Source organism: Simochromis diagramma, unplaced genomic scaffold (genome assembly GCF_900408965.1).
Source record: "Simochromis diagramma unplaced genomic scaffold, fSimDia1.1 OVJJ01000361.1, whole genome shotgun sequence".
Classification (NCBI taxonomy): domain Eukaryota; kingdom Metazoa; phylum Chordata; class Actinopteri; order Cichliformes; family Cichlidae; genus Simochromis; species Simochromis diagramma.
Genome location: NW_024386860.1, coordinates 5,580,961 through 5,605,535, shown reverse-complemented (window position 1 = coordinate 5,605,535; position 24,575 = coordinate 5,580,961). Strand labels below are relative to the sequence as shown.

Sequence of the window (24,575 nt, the reverse complement as noted above, 5' to 3'; positions counted from 1 at the left end):
CCAACATAGGGCTGCCCCTGCAACGTGAGCAGGAAGGTGCACATGACACCCCTATGACAGCCCGCACCTATTCAGCCAATGCCGCAAGGCAATCCCCGTAACACTCACATGCTATGGCAGTCCTCTCTTAGAAGGAGGGGGAAAGAAAAAAAAAAAGACCCCTAGACACACCCCCAATAGCAAGAGCTCAGCTCATACTGATCAGCTCTGCACAGGATCCAGGTACCAAGAGGATAGGCGAGGAGGTGAATTTGTGCTTTACATCGGGCCTTTGGTGTGCTCAGCCAACATCCTATTCAAGCAACTTTAAATTAAACATCTCTAGTTCACTGGCGGGTTTCTCCTCTGGTTCCTCCTCCTAACCCGTTGACACCGGCAGCTATTATGACAACCACAAAGGCACAGGCAGATCCCCTCCTAACCCAGCCCTGCTTTGTGGCCCACACGCTAATGCATAACAGCCTGATCGCACAGCTATACCGGAGGCCAGGGAGAAATGTGTTACACAGACCACCGGCGTGTGCGTGTATGTCAAACGAGAATGATTGTGGACAGCTGGCCCAGGGGGCTCTATCTGATACACTAAGAACATTATCAGTGGGTGGCGGGCAGTGTGAGAGATGCGTACGTTGTCCCGGTCGCAGCACGACCTGAGCGCAGCGGAATAGTGGGGAGCCAGTTATACTATACCTGAGAACGGAGGGGGACAGGCTGAACGCCGGGAACAACACACACAAACACAGCAACAAGGAGGATCAAATGGAGCGGAGCATGCACAGGAGCGGCAACAGTGTACATTTGAGCAGAGGGCCTTGACTTTACGGATGCAACGTGATCTAAACCTGTGCATAAAAGCTGTCGTTGCAGAAAATGCAATTACAAACACAGCTTTAAGAACAAACACAGACATTTTTTATTGTTTAAAACCCACAGCCTTTTATTATACTCAACATTTGGCAGTAATTAATATTGAAGTCTCTCCTGCCCCCTCCCCACCTTACATCACATCACCCTACAAAGCACTTCAGCAGAGTTTGGCAGCAAAACGTCTCATTCTACAGGAAAACTATCCTCTTATAACAGTCCAATCTTTTCCTCTCTTAAGTTATGTTTCTTAATTATTAAAACTAAAACATAAGTGGAGTGAGCACGCTTCAGACCAGGGTAAACTCTGCTAAGACCGCCTCATACACAGGATCTTTAAAATCATCCCTTTACTGATAGTTAACAATCAATACTGTTTCAACCACTGTGCCCCTCACTGCAACACTGCTGTAACTAAAACATACTTTGCCTGGTCAGTTTTCTTTTCTTTCTGGGAACCATAAATTCTGGAGCAGCTTTCAGAAATACTTTGTTTGGAGGCGTGCCAGAGACTTATAATATGCTATGAAAGCAGCACCATGGTCATAAACTTATCCAACACATCATCCTCAGCTGGCACAGGCTTTTTTTTTAAATGGAAGACACTTTTTTATGTGTTGTGCATTGATTATAGTAAAATACAATGGCGAGACTGACTAAATATGCAGCTCCTATGCAGGAACAAACACTACAAGTAAAATGTGTAAAGGTCAGAGTTCATACTGTCTGTAAGTGACCCTACATGTAGCACCAGACTGCACTCCACCACCCTGACAGAGAAATTTACTAAATATCAGTAAATGTCAATTTAAAGTGAGAAGATAAACTTCATACTGAAGCTGCCCTGTAGGTGTTGTTCTTTTCGTAAGGCAAACTATGTGAGGAAAAAAAATCATATATTCTAATTTAATAGTTCAAAAACTCTATTGTTTAATTTTAAACATAGCTGTCTGTAACCATGGCTGCCATGACAATAAAGCTCTTCTTCAACTGAAGGAGATGTTAATATTGATGAAATCGAGATGCTGAAATGCATTTTGCTGCCCTGCCCCCTGCCTGTCACTATGTTAATAACAAGAAATGTTCATAACATTTAACATACATTATGTACAAATATAAGAATGGGCCTTACAATCCTTATAAAAAGAATTCCATACAAAATAAAGCCACAAAAATAGATCTGTGTACAAAATACATTTTAAAAAGAGGCTTGTGAAAGCTCAAAGTAGCTGTGCAGTTTGACTGCAAAGGATTAACATCTAAACCCTCTAACTGGCATAGACACAGACACACAAATATATACATGAGCACATTGTATGCCAATAGGTTGCCCATTTCCATGTACATGTAGATTAACAGAAGCTCGCTCCTTTTTTCTTTCCAGGATTTGTGTATATGTGTGTGTGCTTGTGAATGTCTAGTGGTTTGAATGGATAAATTAAACCACTAGACATTTGGATGTCAAGTTGTAACAGGGGGGAATGTGTGAGTGTGTGGTGTGCAATAAACAGCTGTGATGCCCTTACTCCAGGCTTCAATACAAGGAATGATCTGTGTGTGTTAATGTGCATATTAATACTGGGGCTGGTGCTTGGGGAAAAAGTAGAGGTCTTTGCACAATGAGCTGGTGAACTCTGACATTTCTTTGCAGCGGTGGTGGGCAGTACCTGGGGCGTAGCCCTCCCTCTCCTTAATACGACTGTTCACCTGGGAGAAAAAGAAAAAAAAAGACATGTTGGTTTCAAAAATGTACTATATATCAAAATAGCAGTTTGTAATCTGCAACTGCAGTCTGAAAAAACATGTTTACCTGCACCAATATGTCCGCAAGGTGGGTGTCTCTGGCGTGGAGGCGGAGTGCTGAGTTGAGTTCCTGGATAAACCAGGATCCTCTCTTAGTGTTTCGCATGGCTGCTGTGCCTTGAGGAGGAAAAGATCAAACAGCAGAAGTGTAATACATCAAGATGAGACACAGAAACACAGAGCGAAGGTGTTGTCTGGTAGAGCTTTACATAATAAAGCTTTACATAATAAGAATCAATTTCAGATCCACTTTTGATTCGCTTGTGCACAAAAAAACCTCTCAAGCAGACATTTTAATTGCACTGCACAAAAAGCAGAAATAATGATTAGGGCCAAAGATAATTTAAAAAGAAGAATTACAAAACCATTACTGCTGATCCCGATGGCCTCATTAGTTTTCCTCTTACACCAATGTTTCAGTTAATGAATAAAATATCATAAATAAACCCACCCCAGAATAACAAATTAGATAAACTTACAAATTCTCTGACCTTTGAGAGACGCAAAGCCACAGATCATGTCCGACCGCTGGGGAAGTTTAATCCTGGGTCTTCCTGTGTCCCCCCTCTGTCTGGAGTCTGCATCCCCCTGTCCCTCCCTGCCAGCATCCCGCTGTTCACAGCTTGGTGAGCACGTCCTCTTTGGCCCGTCTATCTGCTCCACGCCACAGTCCATCTCCTCTGGAAGACAAGTAAGTTTCAATTAGGCCCAAAAAGAAATAGCAGCGATATTAGTGCAATAACTGGGTTGGATTACTGCAGGTTTTAGTCATTTGTCTCAAATATTCTTTAATAATGAATGCAACTGTCCACCAAAGGGGCAAAGCATTTTATTGACACTATAGGCCAGTGAAAACAAACCAAAGCAGAAGAGATTAAAACTGAAAGATTAAAAAAATGCATGTGTGATTCAACGCTGCACTGTAACACCACCTGAGCAGACATAGATGGAGCAATGAAGCTGTGCCTGCTCAGTTAGCATGCTTCTCAAGCTGTTGCCCCAGCCTTAAAAAAGCTAAACAGCTTGAACTCAATGGGTTTCCTGCAGCTCTTTGATAAACTCAAGTATTATTCCAAATGAATTCTGGAAAAAGTCTGAAAGCGAAGCTATCACTGGCATTTAGCATGAGCCCTGGTTGAAATGTTTTTTCTAAACTTCTGAATGGCAAAAAACGAAGAAATCTTGCACTGAAATTTACATAGCACTTTTCTAGTCCTACTGACTGCCCCCAAAGCACTCTACACCACAAGCCACATTCACACAGCACTACGCCGCAGGCACTTTGAAGCCTTTAGCTATCCATCCATCCATTTCTTTAACCGTTTAAAGGACTCAGGGTCACAGGAGAGCTAAATCCTATCCCGGCTAACATTGAGTGAGGAGTGGCATACACCCTGGACAGGTCTCCAGGCTATCACAGAGACATTCACACCGGCGACCAACTGAGAATCACAAATTCCACTAACGTGCATGCCCTAGACTGGTGGAGGATCCTGGGTTACTTGGAGGGAAAACCATGCAGGCACACAGATAACATGTATATTCCACAAAACAAGGACCCTCTTGCGGTGACCTCACAGTGTTAACCACTGTGTTGCAAACAACACTTACAGGTACTTATTTTTCTTACTTATTAAGAAAAACTGGCAGTATACCAATGTATCCATGAACACTCTAAATAAGCAATATCTGAATTTCACTGAAGCTATTTCCAGAGCTGCTAAGCACATCTAATAGCCTTTCAGCAGCACACCTGTGTTGGGCTCTGTGTGCAGCGAGGGAGTGTGGGAAGTAATTAGGTTTGCTCCTGAGGGGTCTAAGGATCTGTCATGAGCATCACTGGGTGTGCAGCCAGGCCATAACCTCCGTCACAGAGACAGAACAACTGACTTGGAGCTTGTTAAGCCACAGATTCATTTTATTTTTATTGTGCTGAATTTGTTTGAATTTTCATCAAAATATTATAAAGAAGATGAAAACTGACACAAAACTGAGATTTTGGCACAATCCACAGCTGGAACTGTAGAGTAAATGGGCGATTCTGAAACTGCCACCCACTGTGATTCTCTCAGTGGGCATGACAATGACAGCAGACAACATCTGGCCATGTGAAGGGGAAGATTGGTACCACTATTTCATAATGCTGCACGGCTCTAAGAGATTTCAGGGCTCGCAAAATCGCTAGCCCGACGTCCCGGGGCTAGCGATTTTTCCAGTCGGGCTACCAAAATCTATCTCTTCCCTGCCCGTCGGGCTATCATAGGAAGGAAAAATATATGTCAATGCTTTTGCATTCTTTCGGAAATGTAGCTGGGTAATTATGTCATTGGCATCGGTGAGCCACTGTCAATATGTGACATATTGAAATTGCGTTTGAATTTGCGCTTGTTTTTTGCTTTCACTTTGCAATCGCGCGAACTGTGTATAGAGAGCGACAGCACTGATTGGTGAGTGATGATAATTTGCGCACCAATTCCTCTGACATCGTCTTATCAATCGTTAGCTTACTATGCAAACATGACAAGTGAAATCTCCTGCAGCAAGCTTAAACATATGAGAGGTTGATCGCGCAGAGAATCGCTGACCGTTATGTGTGTGTGTGTGTGTGTGTGTGTGTGTGTGTGTGTGTGTGTGTGTGTGTGTGTGTGTGTGTGTGTGTGTGTGTGTGTAAAAGCAGCAGGATATATATTTTAGTTCTGCTGAGCCAAATAAGACAGGTCAGGGTGAAGAAGTGACAGCCAAAGAAAAGGTTACCACAAAATGGAAAAGTTAGGACAAATCAGACTATAAGGCAAAAAAGTGCAGCTTTATGGTTTCATGGACAAAAGAATTTCTGTGGCTGCAATATGACGAGCTATATAAGGGCTGCACATAAGTGGTCCGCAGGTGCGCATTCGCTGTCAAAATAAAATAAAAAACGCGCACAAGATATGAAGTTGCAACGCGTGTTTGCATACATAAGATTTTCTGGAGGAGGACAGACATTTGTTTAGAACTCTTAAAGATGTCGAAGAAGCTCCTTTAAGCAATTACTTTGGTGTTCCTCTACCTCCAAACAAATGTCAGAAGGAGTCCGAACCACAAAAGAAGCGCGTATTCTCGGAAAAGTGGTTGCAGGAGGTGAGCTGGCTTCAAACAAATGATGAACGCACAGAGATGTGGTGCAGAATGTGCCGTGAAAATCCCACTCTAGCGGACAAAAACAGTGCTTTTTATATGGATGCAAACACGCGTTGCAACTTCTTATCTGGTGCGCGTCTTTTATTTTGACAGCGAATGCGCACCTGCGGACCACTTATGTGCACCCGTGTAAATAACATAATGTTCTGCCGGGTGTGTTGTTGGTTTTCTCTCGATTTCTGAGTCCACAAGCGCCTTTGTTACTGGGACCAGTCATTTTAAGAAAGGCCCCCATTAGAACCCATGAGAAATGCAAGAAATGCATTATTGCTCAGTCTGCAATATCTTTCCCAGAACAAACACCAATTGCAAATAACATACTAAAAATAAACCTGAAAAATCTGCTTAGAACAGCGTACTATGTTGCAAAGAGTGAACTACCACTGGCAAAATTTAGCAGTCTTTGCAAACTTCAAAAAGCAAATGGCCTAGATCTTGGTTCCACTTGTCTCTTACCCGTGACTTCAGTGGAAATTTCAAATTCAGGATCTGACACAGACTGATTCATGTCCTACACAGTTCTTACAAGTTCATAGAAATTTCTGTTCAATTAGAACCAAGTATTTGAGTTGATGATTGTAATTTTTATACAATGTTGTAATTTGTTTTTCAACAATTTTTTGATTAATGTTTTGTTTCCTTTACAATATTATACTTTAATGTATAATATTGTAAAGGAAACAAAACAGGAAACAAAACATCAATCAAAAAATTGCTCTCTTTTTTATTCGGGCTACTTACATTTATTTTGGGCTACCAAAAACTGAGGAGTCCCTGCCCGAAGGGCTACCAGGGATTTTGAAATTTTGAGAGCCCTGGATTTTACCCAGGTAGTTTCTCAGAACTGTGGACAGTGCAGTCCCCAGAACATGTTTACCGTATAATTCTTTTTTATTGCTGTGCTGCACAATCTCATTCATCTTACCTCCTCTGCAGGCCTGGATGAAAAACATCTTTGGTTTGTTTTGTAGAAGTGGACAGTGTGCATTGTCAAAGGCCTCAAACACCCAGTCCAACTGAAATTGACCAAGTTAAACACAATTAGCATTAAATGTCAGAAAAAAGCAGTTGAATCTTTGTTATTGAATGACATACCATACATCTACACAGTAAAGTGTCAGACAAACTGACCTGGAGGAGTTTGCCATCTGTACCGTACACTGCCCCTTCCACTCCGTGGGAGAGCAGACACACCACACAGCTGTCCACTGTCCGGTGCTCTGGCCGTCTGGAAAAGTTCTCAATGCAGGTCCTCATACCCTACACAAGAATACGAACAAGAACAAGCATCAGCATCTGTGGTCAAAGTCAGCGTTAACACAAACGCAACAATCTTTCAGTCCAAATTTCACAGAAGCTGTATTCAAACATTTTCATTCTCACTAATGGAAACACTCAACTTAGGGTCTGACTTAAAGTGTGCAGGATGACACCCCCTCACTAGCAATGGATTCATTAGACCATGATGTGCAGTAAACAATCAGGTTCAAGGCAGGATATGTGCATCTGGACTTAAATTAATTAAACGTGAAGTGTGTTTACTTTGTGACAAACCTCCCACCTTCCTCAGACAGCAGTGAAAGTGGGCTAACCAGAAGAAATCCTACATTAAAAAAACCTGTCTACACCATATCCCCAGTATTTCTTAACTTAAACATTTCAACAAGTGACTTTCTCCAAACTGTGTCAGGTGAAGAGGTTGCTGAGGTGCTTATCTAACATCTTCTTTTGTTTGGCCCAAACATCCTTTCTTTAGGTTTATCAATAAATAAGATAAAAGTGTCACATTTCAAACATCCTGCAAAATCCATCATTTTACCTGAGCAGTGAGGTCTCTGTGCACAGCAACAACGTAATCCAGCTCTGTAAAAACCTTCCTGAGGACCTCATCATCCACCTCGCCGCCTTTTCTAGGGTCAAGGTCAGGGGCAGCACAAGGGTCAAAGGTCACATTACTGATCACCAAGCCAAAACCACGAGGCGATGAACTCAACCTGTAAGACTGAATAAGAATGGAATGACCTATATAAGAAAATTCATACACAATAAGGTTTTTTGTTTTAATCTGTTTAAAACAAAAAACCTTAACAAAGTGACAAAACCCAAAGATTAAATTTGCAATTTTTATGCTTGTTACATAAACATAGCTAAATGCTGAAGACATGCATTTTTAGGCGGTCGCAGTGAATCCAAACAAAACTGAGCACCTTCGCATGGGCTCAACTGACCCGCTGATGGGAAAACAAAATCGTACCTGCTGGCAGCGGGAGAGGTAAAAGTCAGGCGTGCAGGGTAGGACCGGACTGTTGATGGGACTGTCAGCATCCAGACTAAACTCCATGGATTCTGCAGCACATACACACAAACAATCACAAACTAATACAAACTGAACTATTCTTAGTCCTCATCACTGAATGGAGTTGTCTAACAGCAGAGTATCATGTTGTCAATGAGTCATTCTTGGGGTGTGGTGCCTGCAGGTAGAGACAGTAGGTACCTGCTAGAAAAACAACATTTCTACACTTTTCTCTATGATGTGTGTTTATAACAGTTCAAATAATCAACAGAATAACAGGAGACTAAAGGCCTAAAGTAGTCAGTGGCTACAGAATGGTGTTTTTGTGTGACATATATATTAAATTGTCTTAAAAATGAACAACACATAAAGCCTTTTGTTGAGAAACAACTTCATGTCTCCAGGGAAACAAGACTGACAACAACATTACACACACTGAAACCCATTTTGAAATGAACGCATAGACGCTCTGCAGCACCGCTCACCATGTGTCCTTGCTCTCTTGGCTGCAATTTCCTCCTGAGTTGGAAGTGGAAGAGAAGAGTCCGTAGACCTCTGAAATTTAAAATGATACACAAATTATTAAAGACAGACTGTACAAAAAAGATAATGAAGGATTTTGTTCTATACAGTGGAAGCAGCTGTTGTTTTTGTGGGAATATGACATCTGCAGTCCTAGATTGAATATTTGGGAAACTCCTGCCTGCCTTTCTACTTCAGGTGGGCCATCTGGATATATATAATGAGATGGATGCATTTTGTGATTCTCACATCTGTCTGCATATCTGCTCCTCGTTTCTTTGTCCTCAGTCTCTGTTTGTTCCTGTCCTCAGCCCTGACTGGGGGTAAGTCTCTGACTGATGACTCTGAGCCAGGCCAGCTATCTGATGCCTGGACTGGGAATGATGAGGTGCTGCTCACCTCATACATTTCCTCTCTGTCTTCTGAAGATGCCTGCCAAACGTCATGTTACTGAAGCTTACAATTCCCAAAATATTACTCTATATAATCTTAGCATTTATAATTAAAGAAAAATCTATTAAAGAGGCATGAAAGGCATTCAATGATGCAATGATGTCTTCTACTTCAAAAATGCCAAGAGTGACATTGCCTTCGATAATCATAGGCAAGCTCACCTCTCTCTTCTTTTTTGTTCTTTCCATAACCAGCTGCCCTGCCTTCTCCTGTGGCTCCTCCTCAGGCTGAAAACTCTGTGAGCAGAAAGCAGTCTAAGAACTGCACTAAATCTGCTGTGTATACTGCTGCTGTGCGACATGTGTATGGTTGATGTCAAGTACACACTCACATCTGTGTGTGTCTCTATGCCATCTTTCTCTGGTGATTTTATGAGCAGGTCGTAGAGGTGTTTCTGTTCAGTATCTTGAAGAGCTGAGCAGAAACTGCTGAAGGCTCTGGGTCCACGTTTTGGTAAGAGTAGAAGCAAACGCCAGCTGCGTTTCTGAGACGTTTGCTCTGCCTGGAGTAGAAGAGATCACATCGGAAACATAAAATTTACTAACAATGAATTAATTAAAAAGTACATTTGGTTTTACTTTTTTTTCACCTTCTCAACATTATAACATTTGATTGTGAATTCATCCAGACACCTTAAACTTTAGATGTTTAAAGGTGGTCCTCAGACAGGACAGTCGGAAGTAAAGATTTCAACCTTGAGGGATTAAATCAAAACTTTCACAAATGCCTTTTCCACCAAATATAAGCCTGTTCTATGTTGATGCCTTTTGAGAAACAGCCGACAATTTGAAAGGTTACTATGCTGTAATTATTAGAAGTTGCAGTAAAATCATGGCAGACACAAACTATTTATTACGGCATCTCCTCTGACATTAGCCTGGCAATTTGTGGTGCTGTGCCAGTGCCAGCTTTCTGGCATTAGTTCTAGATTGGTAACCAGCATTGTGTCGGTGGAAAAGGGATATTAATGTCTCTGAAGGACGTTGCCCTGTGGTTCCCAGCTGGTTTTCTCTGGTAAACCTCTAAAATAGTAAGATCCCTAAGTCTTTGGATAGTGAGACACTAGACTCTCCAGTCTAGACTTTCAGTTTAAATGCATAAGGTTTAGCAAAAGTATTTTGTTAATAATTTAGGAAAGCAGACATTTCTTGCATTGTTACACATCTTTCACATGCTTGAAGTATTTAGAACAGGTGTGGCATGTTCCCTAATTATTTCAATTACCAAATCAAAATAATAAAAAGCATGTAGAGATTTTAAGTGCTGACTTTGCAGTTAGTCTATATATGCATCCAATGATAAATAAATATGAAGGGTTTTATTAGGCTGTAAAAACATTACATAGCTATTAAAAAAGCTTGCAGAATGACAGAATTAAAATGTGTTCAATTTTCATAATTATATTTTCCATTTCTGTGACTCTGCTCAGGTCTGAATGAAGTAAATTTTGTCATCAGATGGGGAGCGTGAGTGGCCACGTGGACAGCCACGTGCCCGCCTGCATTTTGTGACTATGCAGAATCATCTGAGGAGAATTTACATTACAGTGAACCAACTATGTAAATACCTGAGGTGACGGACTTTAAAGAAGAATATGAGTATACAGTTAGATTATACTTAACTAGAAAACCCAAAACGTCTCTGGGACAGATAAACCTAATTAAAGTGTACCTAAATCACAGCACAGAAGATGAAGGCCTCATTCAAAGCACAACTACTCATCACTGAATAGGCAGTGTTGATAATTTGCTGTGATAATAGATGTAGAAGGATCCATCAATCACATCATGAATGCTTTATTTCTAATAAAAAGCATTAGCATGCTGAAAGAAAAATATTATACTATACTATAAACTATATCACTGTCGAACTTTATAGATTTGACTGTGAGAGATCTTTTTAATTGTAGAATTAATCATCTACTTTATTAACTACCTATCTAACTCATGTTTTCTCTGCCACTGGAGCCTATACTGGCTGCCAGAGTGCAGAAATGGTGGTAGTTCCTGTAAAACTGCAGGAAACATTTCTGTAGTCACCTTTTACTTAACAGCTATTTCATGGGAGGATTAGAGGTTCTGACTCCCACATACATTTAAACCACAAGCTAAAAACTGACCATAACCTTCAGCAAAGTTGCTGACAGCCAACTAAAATTCAGTTAACTTCAATTTAAGCAAACTGGAGGTAACTCAAAGTCACATAACTGTTAAGAATCAGCTGTCTCACTGTTAATATAGTAGTTATTATCCACATACCATAATGCTCTCTGCCATGCTCTCCGTGAGGATGTCGTCTGCCTGCAGTGACTGAATGAGCAGCTCATCCACCACCAGCTGTCTGCACAGGATAGCTGAGTTTCTTCGGAGAGCCTGCCTGTCCCGCTCCATCATGCCACACTCCAACATTTTCCCCTCAAAAACTGTATCCAGAGCAGGTAACAAGGTACACGAACATTGTGAACAATACAAGCATATGGACGTTTTTGTCCAACACTGGGAACAGTCACTTTATTAGCTTGGCTCCTCAGTTACACCCTTATAACAAAATACAACACAAGCGATAACGTTACCATGAGGCACTCTTTGAGCCAGCAATAATAAACCAGTAACAACAGAAGCTGAACAATACAATGGTAAACTCAGTAAAGTATCTACCACATAATAAGATAAAGAGGAAAAATAATGGAAGTATAATATTAGCTATGTAAGTTTACTATGCTGAGTTACAATAAAAGAGAAGTTACGCTAATCTAAATGGTGTTGGCTGATGGTGATAAACGCTAGCTAACTAGCTAGCTAACTTCGACTTTCTCTGCACTGAAGTGGGTTTAATATGACTCCCCGCATCCCCACTACTTACCTCTCTTCTGTTCCTGCAACAGACTATCAACACACCCTAAAAATGAGCAAAATGTCTCCGTAAGTCCCTTTACTAAACGCAATAAACTAAGACATGAGAGCGTGTCGTCTGACCAAGGTTTTTTCCACAGACGAAAACCCGCAATGGGTTAAACAGGTACAAACTCCAAAACACATTTCTAGCGTTAACTGAACTTCCAAAACAGAGCTACCTACAGTAGCGGTTTTTGATACGGGCGACACAGGCGGTTGCCTGGGGCGGCATTGTGGTGGGGGGCGGCATCACGGGCATTGGCAAAAAAAAATAAAAATAAAAATTGCTCGTACTCATGCTGCCCCGACATCAGCCAGCGCATATTGGGAATGGCATAAGCACCGATCGGTTTTCTATCGCCCATTTGCTGGGAGTAAGAGCGCCCTCCGTTTGCCAGGTGCGCCTGCTGCTTGCGGCACAGGGAGGAGAGGGCGGGGCGACGGGGGATTCACTGACTGGCTGGAGCAGCATCTAATAACCAACTCGCAAAATAAAACAAAATAAAAACAAAACAACAAACACGAAAACACCAGACGTTATGATACAGACTTATAATTTGCATCGATGTTTTTTCGAAATTCTACACGCGAAAAATGAGCGCGAGAGCCCTCGGTGCGCCTTCTTGCTGCTGAAGTCAAAGTAAACTTTATTGTCATCTCCGCTACATACAGTCCAGCATATAGAGAGACGAGACGACGAGGCTCCAGTTACAGCAGTGCAAGTAAACAAACAATAGAGTAAGAAAATAAATATACACTTTAGGACTCGGGGTAAAGGGATCAATAACAATTTACAATTTATAATTTACAGTTTGATGATTTAAAGTCTCACACACAGCCCATCGCCAAACAGGCTAGGACTGCCACTGGTTACCTAGATCACTTAAATTACACAATTGAAAGCATATGTGTATTGTTTGTGCACTCCTATATATATATTCAAATAATTTAAAACAATGTTCATTTACCTGTTATTACCACACACCAAATCCGGTTGTTGGTACTTGCTGGCTTGTGTAGCCACTAGGTAACAAAAGCTCAACACTGCGCCCAGCATCCTGGAGCACTTCTGTTGTGTTTTGTACGTGTTTTGAGTGTTTACGTGTTTTGGAGTTTTTACGTGTTTTGAAGTTTTTACATGCTTTGTCTGTAGGGGCCACCGTAAATATACTTTTATTTATTCACGCCACATAAAATATAATAAATAAATCATATAATACAAAAATCAACTATTCACATTTCAACTTTTAACTATTTAAATTTTCAGCTTTTTCCTTTTACAAATTTAAAGTGAAAACAACACAAAACACTGCAAACCACAACACAATTAAATGTAAATTATAATATGAAAACAAAAAGAAGATGCATATTCTCTGTCATATGGGCCTGCATGAATAAACTTTCTGAATCCTTTATCATCTGCAACTGAAAATAGTTGTGGATGATTACTATACCTTTCTAATGTGACCTTGTTGTCCCTGGCTGTCTTTCTGTGTCTGTTCCTGTGCCACTGAGTGTGTAACTACCGCCCCTCCCCCCTCTTCCCAGCGCAAAGCACAAGGCTCATGCGGAGTGAAGCGGGAAAAAAGTGGGAGAGAGAGGGCGAGAGAAAGAAAAAAAGAACCCAGGGCTTGTGATAAGAGCCGGCTCGCGATAAGGAGCCGGCTCGCGTCGTTCACATCAAAGACCCGGCTCTAAGAGCCATTTCGTTCGCGACCGACACATCACTACATCAGACTCTTCGAGTTGGATTCTGACCAATGAGAGCGGTGTACAGTTTGAGTGGCGTTTCAGTGAACCAATCGTTTCTTCTTTTCTGTGTGAACAACAGAAATAAGGGTATTTTGAATTTGAATCTCATTTCAGTTAATAAGTAACCAATTGATAAGAAGGCAGGCACAAAGGCCTCTCGAATAGAGAGCTATTTAAAAAGGAGGAGTGTAAAGACACTTAAAGGTCACATATTTGCAGCAGGGTTGCTGCACACTCTCTATATGCTCATGTAAAGCTGAGGAGCACGAGCCAAAGAATTTCATTATGGATAAATGTGGCTACACTGTTTATCTGTACATGACAATAAAACTTGAAACTTGGGTTTAAAATTTGAGTTTGTAAATGAGCAATGGCAGGATAAGTTGTAATGTAAGGTCCTGCCTCCAGTTACAATCTGATATTCAAAACAACCTGATGTCAGTTTTTTAGTATAAAAGGGAAAAACAAGCTCCATTGATATTTAACAAATGTTAAAATACCAATTAAGATAAGAAATAATGAATTTATCCCAGATTTGGGAAATTATTTTGTTATAACAGTTCTGTTATTACAGTTCTGTACTTTTTCAAACAAACAAACAAAAATACAAAACTTGCTTCTAGCCACAACAAGAGGAACAGGAAATTTTGAAATATGATAAGGAAATTGAGACACACGTTTGCAGTGAGGGGGAACAAAATAAGTGTGGGACACACTAATGATAAAAGGTAGAGTGGACTTTAATCATACAGGGTGACAGAATGTGGTATGAAATTATCAGTCCGTAAGAGGAGGTGATTTGCTGCCTGTCCAGGAAGTGGTGCAGAAGGTGGTCATGATTGATAACAGTTTGCTCAGTGACTTCCACCACAGCTTCAGAAATGTCCAGTTCAGTGGAGGTGCATCTTTTTCTGTCAGTCATATCCCTTATACTTGAGTACTCTATCCTTTTCACTCCACCATGATTACTTGATAGCTAAACCTATCTGTTTAGCTGTTTAAATATATGAAATTGACATTTTAAACAGAGCATTCTTGTATACATTGCAAAGTTTGTGTGTGAAAGGAAGCCACCTGTTTTCCTTTTTAAAGTATTCTTTAATGTTTGCCATTGCAGTTCCTTCAAAGAGATATTTCATTTAAATGTCATAGCTTTATTTGAGCTGGTGATTGAAATTTAGAAAGTTAGTCCATCTGCTCATGAAAAAGCAATACTCAGAATAAAGTTTACAATTTTGAATCCAAATTGTTGTACCAGAGGTTTCTTTTCTTCTTTCCCAGTTCAGTAATAATCTTACAAGCTCCAACGTTGAGAACCATGAACTAAAATAACTGTAAATACGAAAATAATTAGTGCAATAAAACCATACTAAATAAATCATTTTAATGAATAAAATATGACAAATCACATAAAACCAATGGAGGAACATTTCTGGCACAATTTATTCTTACTGGGTGTATTTTACAATAAGGTATCAGAGTTACACACACATTATGACAAACACAGAGACAGACAGCAACCATTAATGCATTAGAACCAACAGGTGAGTGCTTTGCATTGCATGTATTCCTGCCTTTCTGTTTTTCTCGCGTTCTTACTTCCTTTTCCATCCCTCTCTCTCTGTCACTCCCTCCTTCACCCTCCCCTGCTGTCTATCTCCTCACCCTCACTGTGTGACCTGTCAATAATTGATGATTCTCACTGACTCAAAGGGTAGCAGGTCCGGGAGAAAATGTCTCACTCATTTCTTTATTTATTTACACGCCTATCTTTAAGCTCAGCCGGTCTGTGAAACCACCACAAGCGTTCACTCGGGATCGATAGCGCGAAGCAGCGTGGAGCACCTGACCGTGTCCATCTTACAGTTAGCGGCGGCGGCTGCACCTGTGACCACGAGCGGGTTAATGCTGCCTGTCTGGCTGACAGCAGGACAGAGGCAGGAAAGGGAAGCTTAAATGAGTGAATGGCAGGGGGCAGAGGAGGAGGAAGAGGAGTGACAGAATGATAGAGTGAATTAATTCAACCTTAGCCAGCCCTGATTGACTCAGCACCAAACTGGCATGTACAAACATTCACAGTGACACCAAAGGCATGGAGAGAGAAAAGAGGAATGATATGTCCTACTCTAGAAAGAGAAGTTTCACTTTTGGGGCATATGGCAGGTAAGTAAAGACACTGTTAGTCTTAAATTAGGACTGGCATTGTCCTTGGAGCAGCGGCACAACCTGAACAAACGGCACTTTTTTTTTAGATTTAAGTCATCTTGTCTGTTTATGCAGAAGTTTCTGAAAAGCTCTTACTTCCTTGTTTACAGTGTGGATAGATTCACATGTGGGGATGAGACGGGGTGAGGCTTTATTTTCCTTTCTACTGCAGCTTTTTTGAGTTAACATGTTAACCTTTCCTGTATAATGTAAGGAGTTACTAACTGTGCTGTCTTGCTGTGTAAACCAACCTGTTGCTGCAGACCTGAATTCGTGCAGGACAAAAGTCTGGACACCCTGGATTCTCCTACCAGTGAGCGCAAGCCTTTCCGTTCTTCCAGCAGCAACCAGAAGGTGACATCCTTATCATTTTTAGTGTGCACTTTCTCGCTTTAATTTTAATTCACTCTAAGGGATGAATATCCATGTTCTACATTTCTAGAAGTCCGTTTAGAGAAAGACTGAAATATGAGTCATGTTCCTCTTCCTCACCCGTGCTTCTGCTTTCCTTTCTCTCAACTTGAATTTCACTTTTTTATATATATATATTAGGAATCAGAGCTGTTTGAAATCATTGAGAAGCTGCAGGTGAGTTACAGTGTCAATCATTTTGTGCAGTGTGTGCATCCATCAATGCCTGAGCAGCAGATGTTTGTAATCACTAAAGCTCTTGTCCATCAGGGCAGCAGGATCGATGAGCAACGATGTGAATTCCCCCTTCCTCTCAAGGTTTCTCTACTTGATAGTAATAATAAAAAAGTGACACAGGCTCTGTACTGATGATAACAGGTGTTTCCCCAAACAAACATCAGCCCAATCAGATTCTTCTTTTTTGTGTCTGTCAGTCTCCACTTTCTACAACTGGGAGAGAGCTGCCGCTTATCCTTCCTTCGAAACTGGGAGGCTATTGGATAGACCCCCCTCTGGACAGACTGGTAGATGTGAGTCCCACCTCTTCCCATTATGCCGTTGACCCAGAGAGCTATGACATCATGGAGAGAGACGGTGAGGCCAAAATCTATCACGAGTTCTTCCGCTCACGAGTAAGTAGACTTTATCTGTAAAATCTATAGGAATATTCTTTCTGCACTGATATTAATGTTTTTGACCCTTTTGCCACGCAGTACCATCACTCTTTCACAGCAGTGGATCCAACTTTGGGCTCGCTGGTTCTCTCTGTGTGTTTGGAGGAAGAGGAGAATAGGCTCAGGGTGATTCTAAGGTGATCTTTGGCTATTTTGGCTTACTGTGAGACATTTTTTATTCTAAGCTACAATGCAGCCAAAAATGTTTAACAGAAAATTGTGCTTCTCCTTAAATGCCCCCTCAGCTCCGAAATCTCTTTCTCCTAGGGTTATTGTGTAAACTTTCAGATTCATATGCTGAAAGAGGAATGTTTATCTGACTTAAATCTGATGTGAAGGTGTCATGGGACAAGCAGAATTTCATTTTAGAAGTCAATCCTGGTTTAATATGCAACTTTTACAAGCATAACAAGGTCATTTAAAACTTCCCGTGTGCATGCTGTGCATCACAAAAGATCTTAAAGTATCTCTGAAAGGAATCTTTAAGGTTTCTTTGCTATAGTTTATATATATATATATATCGTGGGCGATCGTGGCTCAAGAGTTAGGAGTTCGCCTTGTAATCGGAAGGTTGCCGGTTCGAGCCCCGGCTTGGACAGTCTCGGTCGTTGTGTCCTTGGGCAAGACACTTCACCCGTTGCCTACTGGTGGTGGTCAGAGGGCCCGGTGGCGCCAGTGTCTGGCAGCCTCGCCTCTGTCAGTGCGCCCCAGGGTGGCTGTGGCTACAATGTAGCTTGCCATCACCAGTGTGTGAATGTGTGTGTGGATGACTGGATATGTAAAGCGCTTTGGGGTCCTTAGGGACTAGTAAAGCGCTATATAAATACAGGCCATTTACCATATGTTTAATGTAGAGCGTGGTTGATCAATTATTACAAGAAACTGCATCACAGAAAAGGAGGCATGATGATTGTGCTTTATGTCTCACAGGATGAAGGAGTGTTCTCTGCATGGAGTCTTCTCTGTGTCTCTTTTCCCCACCCTGCCATCTGCAGTTGAATTAGCAAAGGTATCAAACTTCTTACTGTATCATACCTATATTTCTATTTGGCAAAATAGTAACCACAAATGAAAAACTATTATTTCAAGTAAAAGCATTAATTGTGCACATTCTGTGTATTTAAAGTACTTAAAAGCTTACATATGTGTTTTATTATTTTTATGGATGCACTGACATCATAATAGCTAAACGATGAGCGGCTAAGGCTAACTACTTTATAGACTGTTTATTGCCTTACATTCTACACTTATGTGAAAAATAGAGTTTTTACTGGACTCTATGTTGTTCTGTGAAAAATTAAGCACACCCTTAATGCTTCCATAGGAATTAAGACAGTAAGTAGCAGGTAGATGCTAAAACAATCATCCGCAAGTCTGACTTCCTCCATAAAACCATAACTTCTGGCAGTTTTTAGGTGTGTGTGTTAACACAATGACACACTGTTCCAGTAATGGACATGCCAGCAAATTCACCCCAAGGTCAGATTGTGCAATGCTCGTAGAAAAAAAACCCAAGAGTTATATCTCAAACTCTGCAGCCCTCAGCTAGCACATCAACTGTTAAAGTTCATGACAGCACAATTAGATAATGACTGAACAAGTATGGTTCATTTGAAGCATTGCCAGGAGAAAGCCTCTTCTCTCTAAAATGAACATGACAGCATGACTTAGGTTTGCAAAGCTACGGCTGTGTAAATCACAAGATTTGTGGAACAATATCTTCTGGACCGATGAGACTAAAATGAAGATATTTGATCACAGTGTACAGTCCAATGTTTGGCAAAATCCAAACACAGCATATTACCTAAAACACCTCATGCACACCGTTAAGCACAGTGGCGGTGGGGTAATAGTTTTGCTTGTTTTGCAGCTTCATGCAGTGATTAAGTTGACAATGAACCCCTCTGTATGTAAAGGAGAATCAAACAGGCGGCCATCTGTCTGGTTGGCCAGTTAAAGCTACTGCAGGGCCATGCAACAAGACAATCATTTCAAACTCAGCAGCAAACCTGCGACAGAAAAAAAAGAATAAAGGTGTTTCAGTGGCCCAGTCCAAAGTCTAGATTTCAAACTATGAAATGCTGTGGTGGGAGTTAAAGAGAGCTGTGCGTAAAGGAATGTCTCCAAGCATCCAAGAACTGAAGCAATGAAGTGAGAGTCTGATAAAGTCACACAGAAACTTCAAATCACATCAAGTTGCTGCTGCTAGTGTGGTTCTACGAGCTACTGAGCAGACAGCACTTTTTGCAGTACTGCAGATGGTGACTGTAGCACTTTTTAATCTTGCAGTTTTTCTAAAAGAGTAATATATATGTAAAAAAATGCAGCAGAGTAAAAAGTATTGTTTCACTCTGAGAGGCAGTAGAAAACGGAGAAATAAACCAAAAGAAATGCTCAAGATACCCCAAAATCAAACCTCAGTACATGAATAAATGTTCTCACTTTCAAGCACTGAATACGTGACAAGCACTTATAATTATTCCTCACATTCTTTCTAGATGCTTTGTGACCGAGTGACTGCCTCAAAGTTTGACGTGGTCTGCTACCTGAAGGTAATATGCTCTGAAATGACTTGAAAAATTGACACATATTTCACATACGTCACAGGAGGAATGCCACAGGTGTCACCAAAAACAATAAGAATGGCTCAGTTAAACACAAACGGGTGTCCCAAACAGTGTGACAGTGAGCAGAAAGGTAATACAAAGAACCTGATGTGGTTTTTCTCCCTGTGCCTTTCCTACTGTGACATGTCAGCATGTTTTCTGTGAAGCTCTTCGCTCTTCAACTCTCTCTTCTTCCTCTCTCAGGCTCCAGAACTTATAACCACATTTGATGAACACAGAGTTTCTCCTAATTTCAAGTTTGGTGTTTTGTGCCAAAAGGACAGGCAGGTAAGAACTGATGCTTTACTTCAAAATGCCATGCATTTTTATAAAAATGGCTAAAATATGGCAGCATATCATAACCAATCCCTCTCAGAGAAATCCATTTCTCTGTAGCTCACTGAGGAAGACATACTGGGTAACAATGAGGAAAGTGAGGAGTTTAAAGAGTTCCTGTCTATTCTGGGAGAGACGGTTCAGCTGCAAGGATTCACGGGGTAAAGTATGCTGACAATGTGAAGAAGTGACACAAGAAATGTGGAAAATCACATGGTTTCTTCTCTCCTCGCTCTTTTTCTCAGCTTTAGAGGAGGACTGGATGTGTGTCATGGTCAGACAGGAAGTGAAGCAGTCTACACTTCCTTTCGTGGGAGAGAAATCATGTTTCATGTCGCAACTAAACTGCCTTACACAGAGGGTGACCCACAGCAGGTCATTAATCACATCATCCTCAGTCTGTTTGTGCTGATGATTCACAGGAGAGTCTCTCTGAGGATATTATGTGTAGTTAAGTTTATGTGGGGAGGGACGAATCAACTTGTTTTTAGACACTAACCAACATTTTTCTCATCACCCTGCACAGCTACAAAGAAAAAGGCACATCGGTAATGACATCGTAGCTTTGGTCTGCCAGGAGGGCCAAACCCCCTTTCTGTCTGATGTTATCAAGTCTCACTTCCTTCACTGTTTTATTGTCGTCCGGAGGATTCAGAGGCAAGAGGAAACAGGTGGAGCAGCATATCAAGTAAGTGGGCAAAATACATCCCCATCAATGCAAATTGAATAAATTCACCATATTTGTAAAGGAATATAGCAGCTGGGTGGCCCGGTGATGTAGTGGTTGTGTGGTAGTGCTGGTGTCTTACAGCATTAACACTGACATTTTTGCAAAGCCATTGTTGTTACTTATATGCTGCCATATAGATACAAATATCCATTCATCCATCCATTCATCCATCCACCCTAACCAGAGAATTCCAGACCTCCCTCTCATCCAGAGGTACACTGAAGGGAGGTATCCAAATTAGATGCCTGGACCACCTCAGTGCGGAAGAACGGCAGCGCTGCTTTCAATCCGTCCTGAACGACTGAACGACTGGGCTATATTTGTTAGGAGCTTTTGACCCTGACTGGGTCTTTCTAGGGAAATTTCTTCTTGTTGGGGAACCAGACAAAGAGCATTTTACACAACCCCGATGAAGAAAAAATCATCAGGTACCAGAATACTATGTACCTTGGGAGGAAGCTCAAAGGAGCTAGCCTGATGACCAGGCTTTATCACACGGGGCCCACTCCGACACTCAGACACAGCCTGAACAGGCAACACGGGCTGGCTGACCACCTGCAGGAGGCACTGTAGAGTACAGGTTTAATGACTGCTGGGTGGCAGTCAGGGGCGAATGCCCTGGCAGTTTGAAAACCAGCTGATGAGACTAGCGGTTGATTCAAATATATCTGTGATAAACTGACATCATGCAACAATCTCTGCTAATCTCTGCCATTTTTGTCTTCTGCAGGTGTCTGTCACGGCAAGAGAAGATGTTCCTCCCTTTGGTCCAGTGCTTCCAGATCCCCCTGTCTTTACAGATGTAAGAAAAAACAGAGCTTCTGTCTCAGTATACTTTGTTTATGTGTTTATTTATTCTTTAATGCAACAGCTGCAGCCAATTCATATATTTTTTAGGTATATTGTACTTTATTTGCTTTGTCAGTAATATCCATTTGATGTCCACTGCGATTTTCTCCCAGAAATATGAGTGGACGTCAAATGTTTAATAGCTTTTGTAGCCCTACAGAGATGGTGTGGTTGCTTCATCTCCGGATGGCAGAGCTTGCTACAGAAATGAAATCTTCCTAATTTTTTTCCTACTTGCTTGGTACTGAGGGGCCCATTGCATGCTATGAAAAGATTTACATAATAATTTGAGGTCTCACAAGATATTTAGAAATAGGAGTCATGCTACGTAAGTTGAGAGTAAGTAGCCAAAAGATCTACAACAATTTGAGACGCGTGAAAAAGTTAAGAAGAGTTCATCTTGTGTCAACAATTCAGGCTGATTGAGCTGATAGGAAAGCAGCAGTAACTCAAATAACCACTAGTTCAAAACATGGAGGTCCAACCTGGCAGTGGCAAAGTGGCCCTAAAGTGTATACTTGCTCTCCAGACTAGGGCTCTAGTGGACAAACCTTCTTCAGTGGAGACATGTCAGTTCGACTCGTCACAGTGAGCACAGGTGTAAATAGTAAAATGATGGCTGAAAGTGGTTTCAGAATTCTGGTATTTTGTGGTTCATTGCCACACTGCCATGGCTTATTGAGACACTAAAACAGAGCTTGTGTTACTAGTAACTCCTGCACCTTCCTTACAGGTCTAAATATGTGCTCTAAAAAGACACAGCTTAACATGTCGGTCTAACCTTTGTCTTGCCTTGCTTTGCTCCTTTGGACGTCATTGACCATTCAGACTGCTTGAATGCGAACACACCTTGATTTAATTAGTGAAAGGTTGCTTCTGCTCCACCTGCTCTCTGTGTCAGTCCTTTATTTAAGGGAGCTCAGTACAGTATTTACCAGTATAATCAGTGTGTGAAATATCTCACAAGGTTTGTCTTCCTTTGTCCTTCCTTTAGCTTTCAAAGTTCAGAGAGTTTCTGCTGGCTAAACTCATTAACGCTGAGATATCCTGCTATAAGGCTGAGCAGTTCAGCAGACTGGAGGTAGATGGAGGAACACTTTTCCCTAATGCGCTTCATTATTGAATATCTGTGTTTTTTATTCTTCTGACTTTGACCTCTGCCCTTTGCATTTTCCCCTCCTTCACTCTTACAAAGCTCCGCACTCGTTCATCACTCCTGGAGAATTTGCAGGCTGAACTCTTCACCCGTTCCCAGTGCATGATGGGGGATCAATCACTGATTGCTGTCCCCACTTCAGAGGGCCTGCGGGGGCCATCTGAAGGAAGTGGGGGATTTATTGAAAACTTTAAGGTGAATGTTTGTATTTCTCTGAAATACTTGCATGTTTGAATTTACAATTTTAACTAAGTGTTCTTACCTCTGTCTCCTGTACCAGAGAGCCATCAGAGTGCGGAGCCATTCTTTTGAGAATCTGGGGGTCCCCAGGAAGAATGCTAGCAGCACATCACAGAAGGCTAAGGTAATAAAAAAAAGAAAGAAAGAAAAAGCTTGCTGTGCAATGGAAACTGTTTGAATAAAGTCATAAGATTATTCATACTAAATGCACTGATGTTCTCCTCTACCTTCCTTGACAGACAGAGAAAGATGGAGATAGGTGAGACTCATAAAAATATTCTAAAAAATTCAAATGTTCAGTTGTGTATGAGCTGAGGAAGTAAAACAAATCACTTTTTGTTCTTTTTAGTGACAAATCTTCAGGACCTCTGCCTGCTCCCACTGACAGTTTGGGGGCAGCTGAACTCAAAGATCAAACAAGTCCTCAAGAGGAGATATAAAAGCAAAAACGTACTTGTAGATTTTAGACATGAATATAGACATTGCTGGCCTGTATGGTTAGACTTTAAAATCCTGGTGGATGACCTGTATGTAAATAGACTGTAAAAGTAAATAGTTCTGAATGCATAAAATATAATTATATGACTGTTATAGGAGTGATATTCTAGATTCATGAGAATCGTTAAATTTAAATGTTTTGACTTAAAACAGATGACAAGAGTTTAAATGATAAGACAATATCAGGTTTATGCCAGAGACTGAATTTGCAGGAAGGCAACACGATATAATGAATTAAATTAAAACTGAATATAAAATGTAGAAAATAAATGGTTTGTTTTAAAGACCAATAAAATGTAATTTGAAAAATCAGTTACTATTGTCAGGTGTTGGCTGTGTGCAGGTCTGGAGGACCCACAGTGCAGACTCCGGAGACAAAACGTGAACTCAAAAACAGCTTTATTGCTCAACAGAAAAACCATACAAAACCTAAACTGGGCAAAATCCTTGGTTATTTTTGATGTCTTAAATATACAAATCAACCAACATAAAGCACAAATACAGCATCTGGATAGAACCAACCTTTTAAATATTGTAAAAAACTGATAAATTGATAAATTGACCGCTCACACCAAATCGTCACTTGAGTGTGGTGGTTGTGGATAAAAGCAACACATGCACAAAAAAGGGTTTCTAAACTGATTTTAACAAAGTGTGGCAAGAACACTGGAATAACAATGAAATGAAGCAACAAAATAAAGGGACGTGCTGTTCTGTCCTGGAGTGATGATGCAGGTAAGGAGGCAGAAGGAGGTGAACTGTTACTGCATAATATATAAGATTGTTTGATTCGAATAAGATATGCAAGAGTCCGTCAAATAAAACTGCACTAAATAGGTCATCACTTAGTGTATGCACGCGCTGTACTTAGCCAGAAAGAAGAATATGTGATGAGAAGCAAGATTAGCAGTACAGGAAGTATTCAGATCTCTTACATATGCAGAAAATACTCATTTTTATGCATAAGTTAAAAAAAAAAGTATTTCAGCTATAGTGCACTATATGGCATAACTATTACATGCTTATGCTTTAATTCAGTGATGTCAAACTCATTTTATATTCTGGGCCACATACAGCCCACTTTGATCTTGAGTGAGCTGGACCTG

The 24,575-nt window shown here is 40.9% G+C and overlaps 2 protein-coding genes across 7 annotated transcripts; one reads left to right on the top strand and one right to left on the bottom strand.

Annotated features, from left to right (window-relative positions):
• Positions 1-889: 889 nt before the first annotated feature.
• casp2 (caspase 2, apoptosis-related cysteine peptidase) lies at positions 890-12,117 on the bottom strand. 6 transcript variants are annotated; one of them, XM_040030013.1, is made up of 13 exons: positions 11,981-12,117; positions 11,377-11,540; positions 9,450-9,620; positions 9,280-9,354; positions 8,915-9,097; positions 8,629-8,698; positions 8,102-8,193; positions 7,667-7,849; positions 6,979-7,107; positions 6,773-6,863; positions 3,147-3,347; positions 2,675-2,784; positions 890-2,571 (listed from the first exon to the last, which is right to left on the bottom strand). In XM_040030013.1, the coding sequence occupies exons 2-13, from the start codon at positions 11,524-11,526 to the stop codon at positions 2,437-2,439; spliced, it is 1,590 nt and encodes a 529-aa protein (XP_039885947.1). In that variant the 5' UTR covers positions 11,527-11,540; positions 11,981-12,117; the 3' UTR covers positions 890-2,436. The 6 variants fall into 6 exon arrangements, with proteins under 6 accessions (XP_039885947.1, XP_039885949.1, XP_039885948.1 ...); XM_040030015.1 differs by having other exon boundaries at positions 3,159-3,347; XM_040030014.1 differs by having other exon boundaries at positions 11,377-12,117.
• Positions 12,118-15,202: 3,085 nt separating this feature from the next.
• On the top strand, positions 15,203-24,330 carry si:ch1073-90m23.1 (rap1 GTPase-activating protein 2). The gene is made up of 19 exons (XM_040030006.1): positions 15,203-15,927; positions 16,080-16,112; positions 16,233-16,323; positions 16,522-16,557; positions 16,651-16,698; positions 16,815-17,012; positions 17,094-17,191; positions 17,985-18,063; positions 19,553-19,606; positions 19,865-19,948; positions 20,057-20,157; positions 20,242-20,371; positions 20,523-20,684; positions 21,457-21,528; positions 22,570-22,656; positions 22,771-22,926; positions 23,012-23,095; positions 23,211-23,230; positions 23,321-24,330. The coding sequence occupies exons 1-19, from the start codon at positions 15,857-15,859 to the stop codon at positions 23,409-23,411; spliced, it is 1,695 nt and encodes a 564-aa protein (XP_039885940.1). The 5' UTR covers positions 15,203-15,856; the 3' UTR covers positions 23,412-24,330.
• The last annotated feature ends 245 nt before the right edge of the window (positions 24,331-24,575 follow it).

Excerpts from the sequence above, each read along its gene's own strand:
- casp2 (XM_040030014.1), bottom strand. The coding sequence starts at position 11,526 with ATGTTGGAGTGTGGCATGATGGAGCGGGACAGGCAGGCTCTCCGAAGA. Across the intron at positions 8,194-8,628 it reads CAAGAGAGCAAGGACACATG|AATCCATGGAGTTTAGTCTG; the intron begins GTGAGCGGTGCT and ends TATGTGCTGCAG. Across the intron at positions 6,864-6,978 it reads CAGATGGCAAACTCCTCCAG|TTGGACTGGGTGTTTGAGGC; the intron begins GTCAGTTTGTCT and ends GGTCAATTTCAG.
- si:ch1073-90m23.1 (XM_040030006.1), top strand. The coding sequence starts at position 15,857 with ATGGAGAGAGAAAAGAGGAATGATATGTCCTACTCTAGAAAGAGAAGT. Across the intron at positions 22,657-22,770 it reads AGCAGTTCAGCAGACTGGAG|CTCCGCACTCGTTCATCACT; the intron begins GTAGATGGAGGA and ends ACTCTTACAAAG. Across the intron at positions 23,096-23,210 it reads GCACATCACAGAAGGCTAAG|ACAGAGAAAGATGGAGATAG; the intron begins GTAATAAAAAAA and ends CTTCCTTGACAG.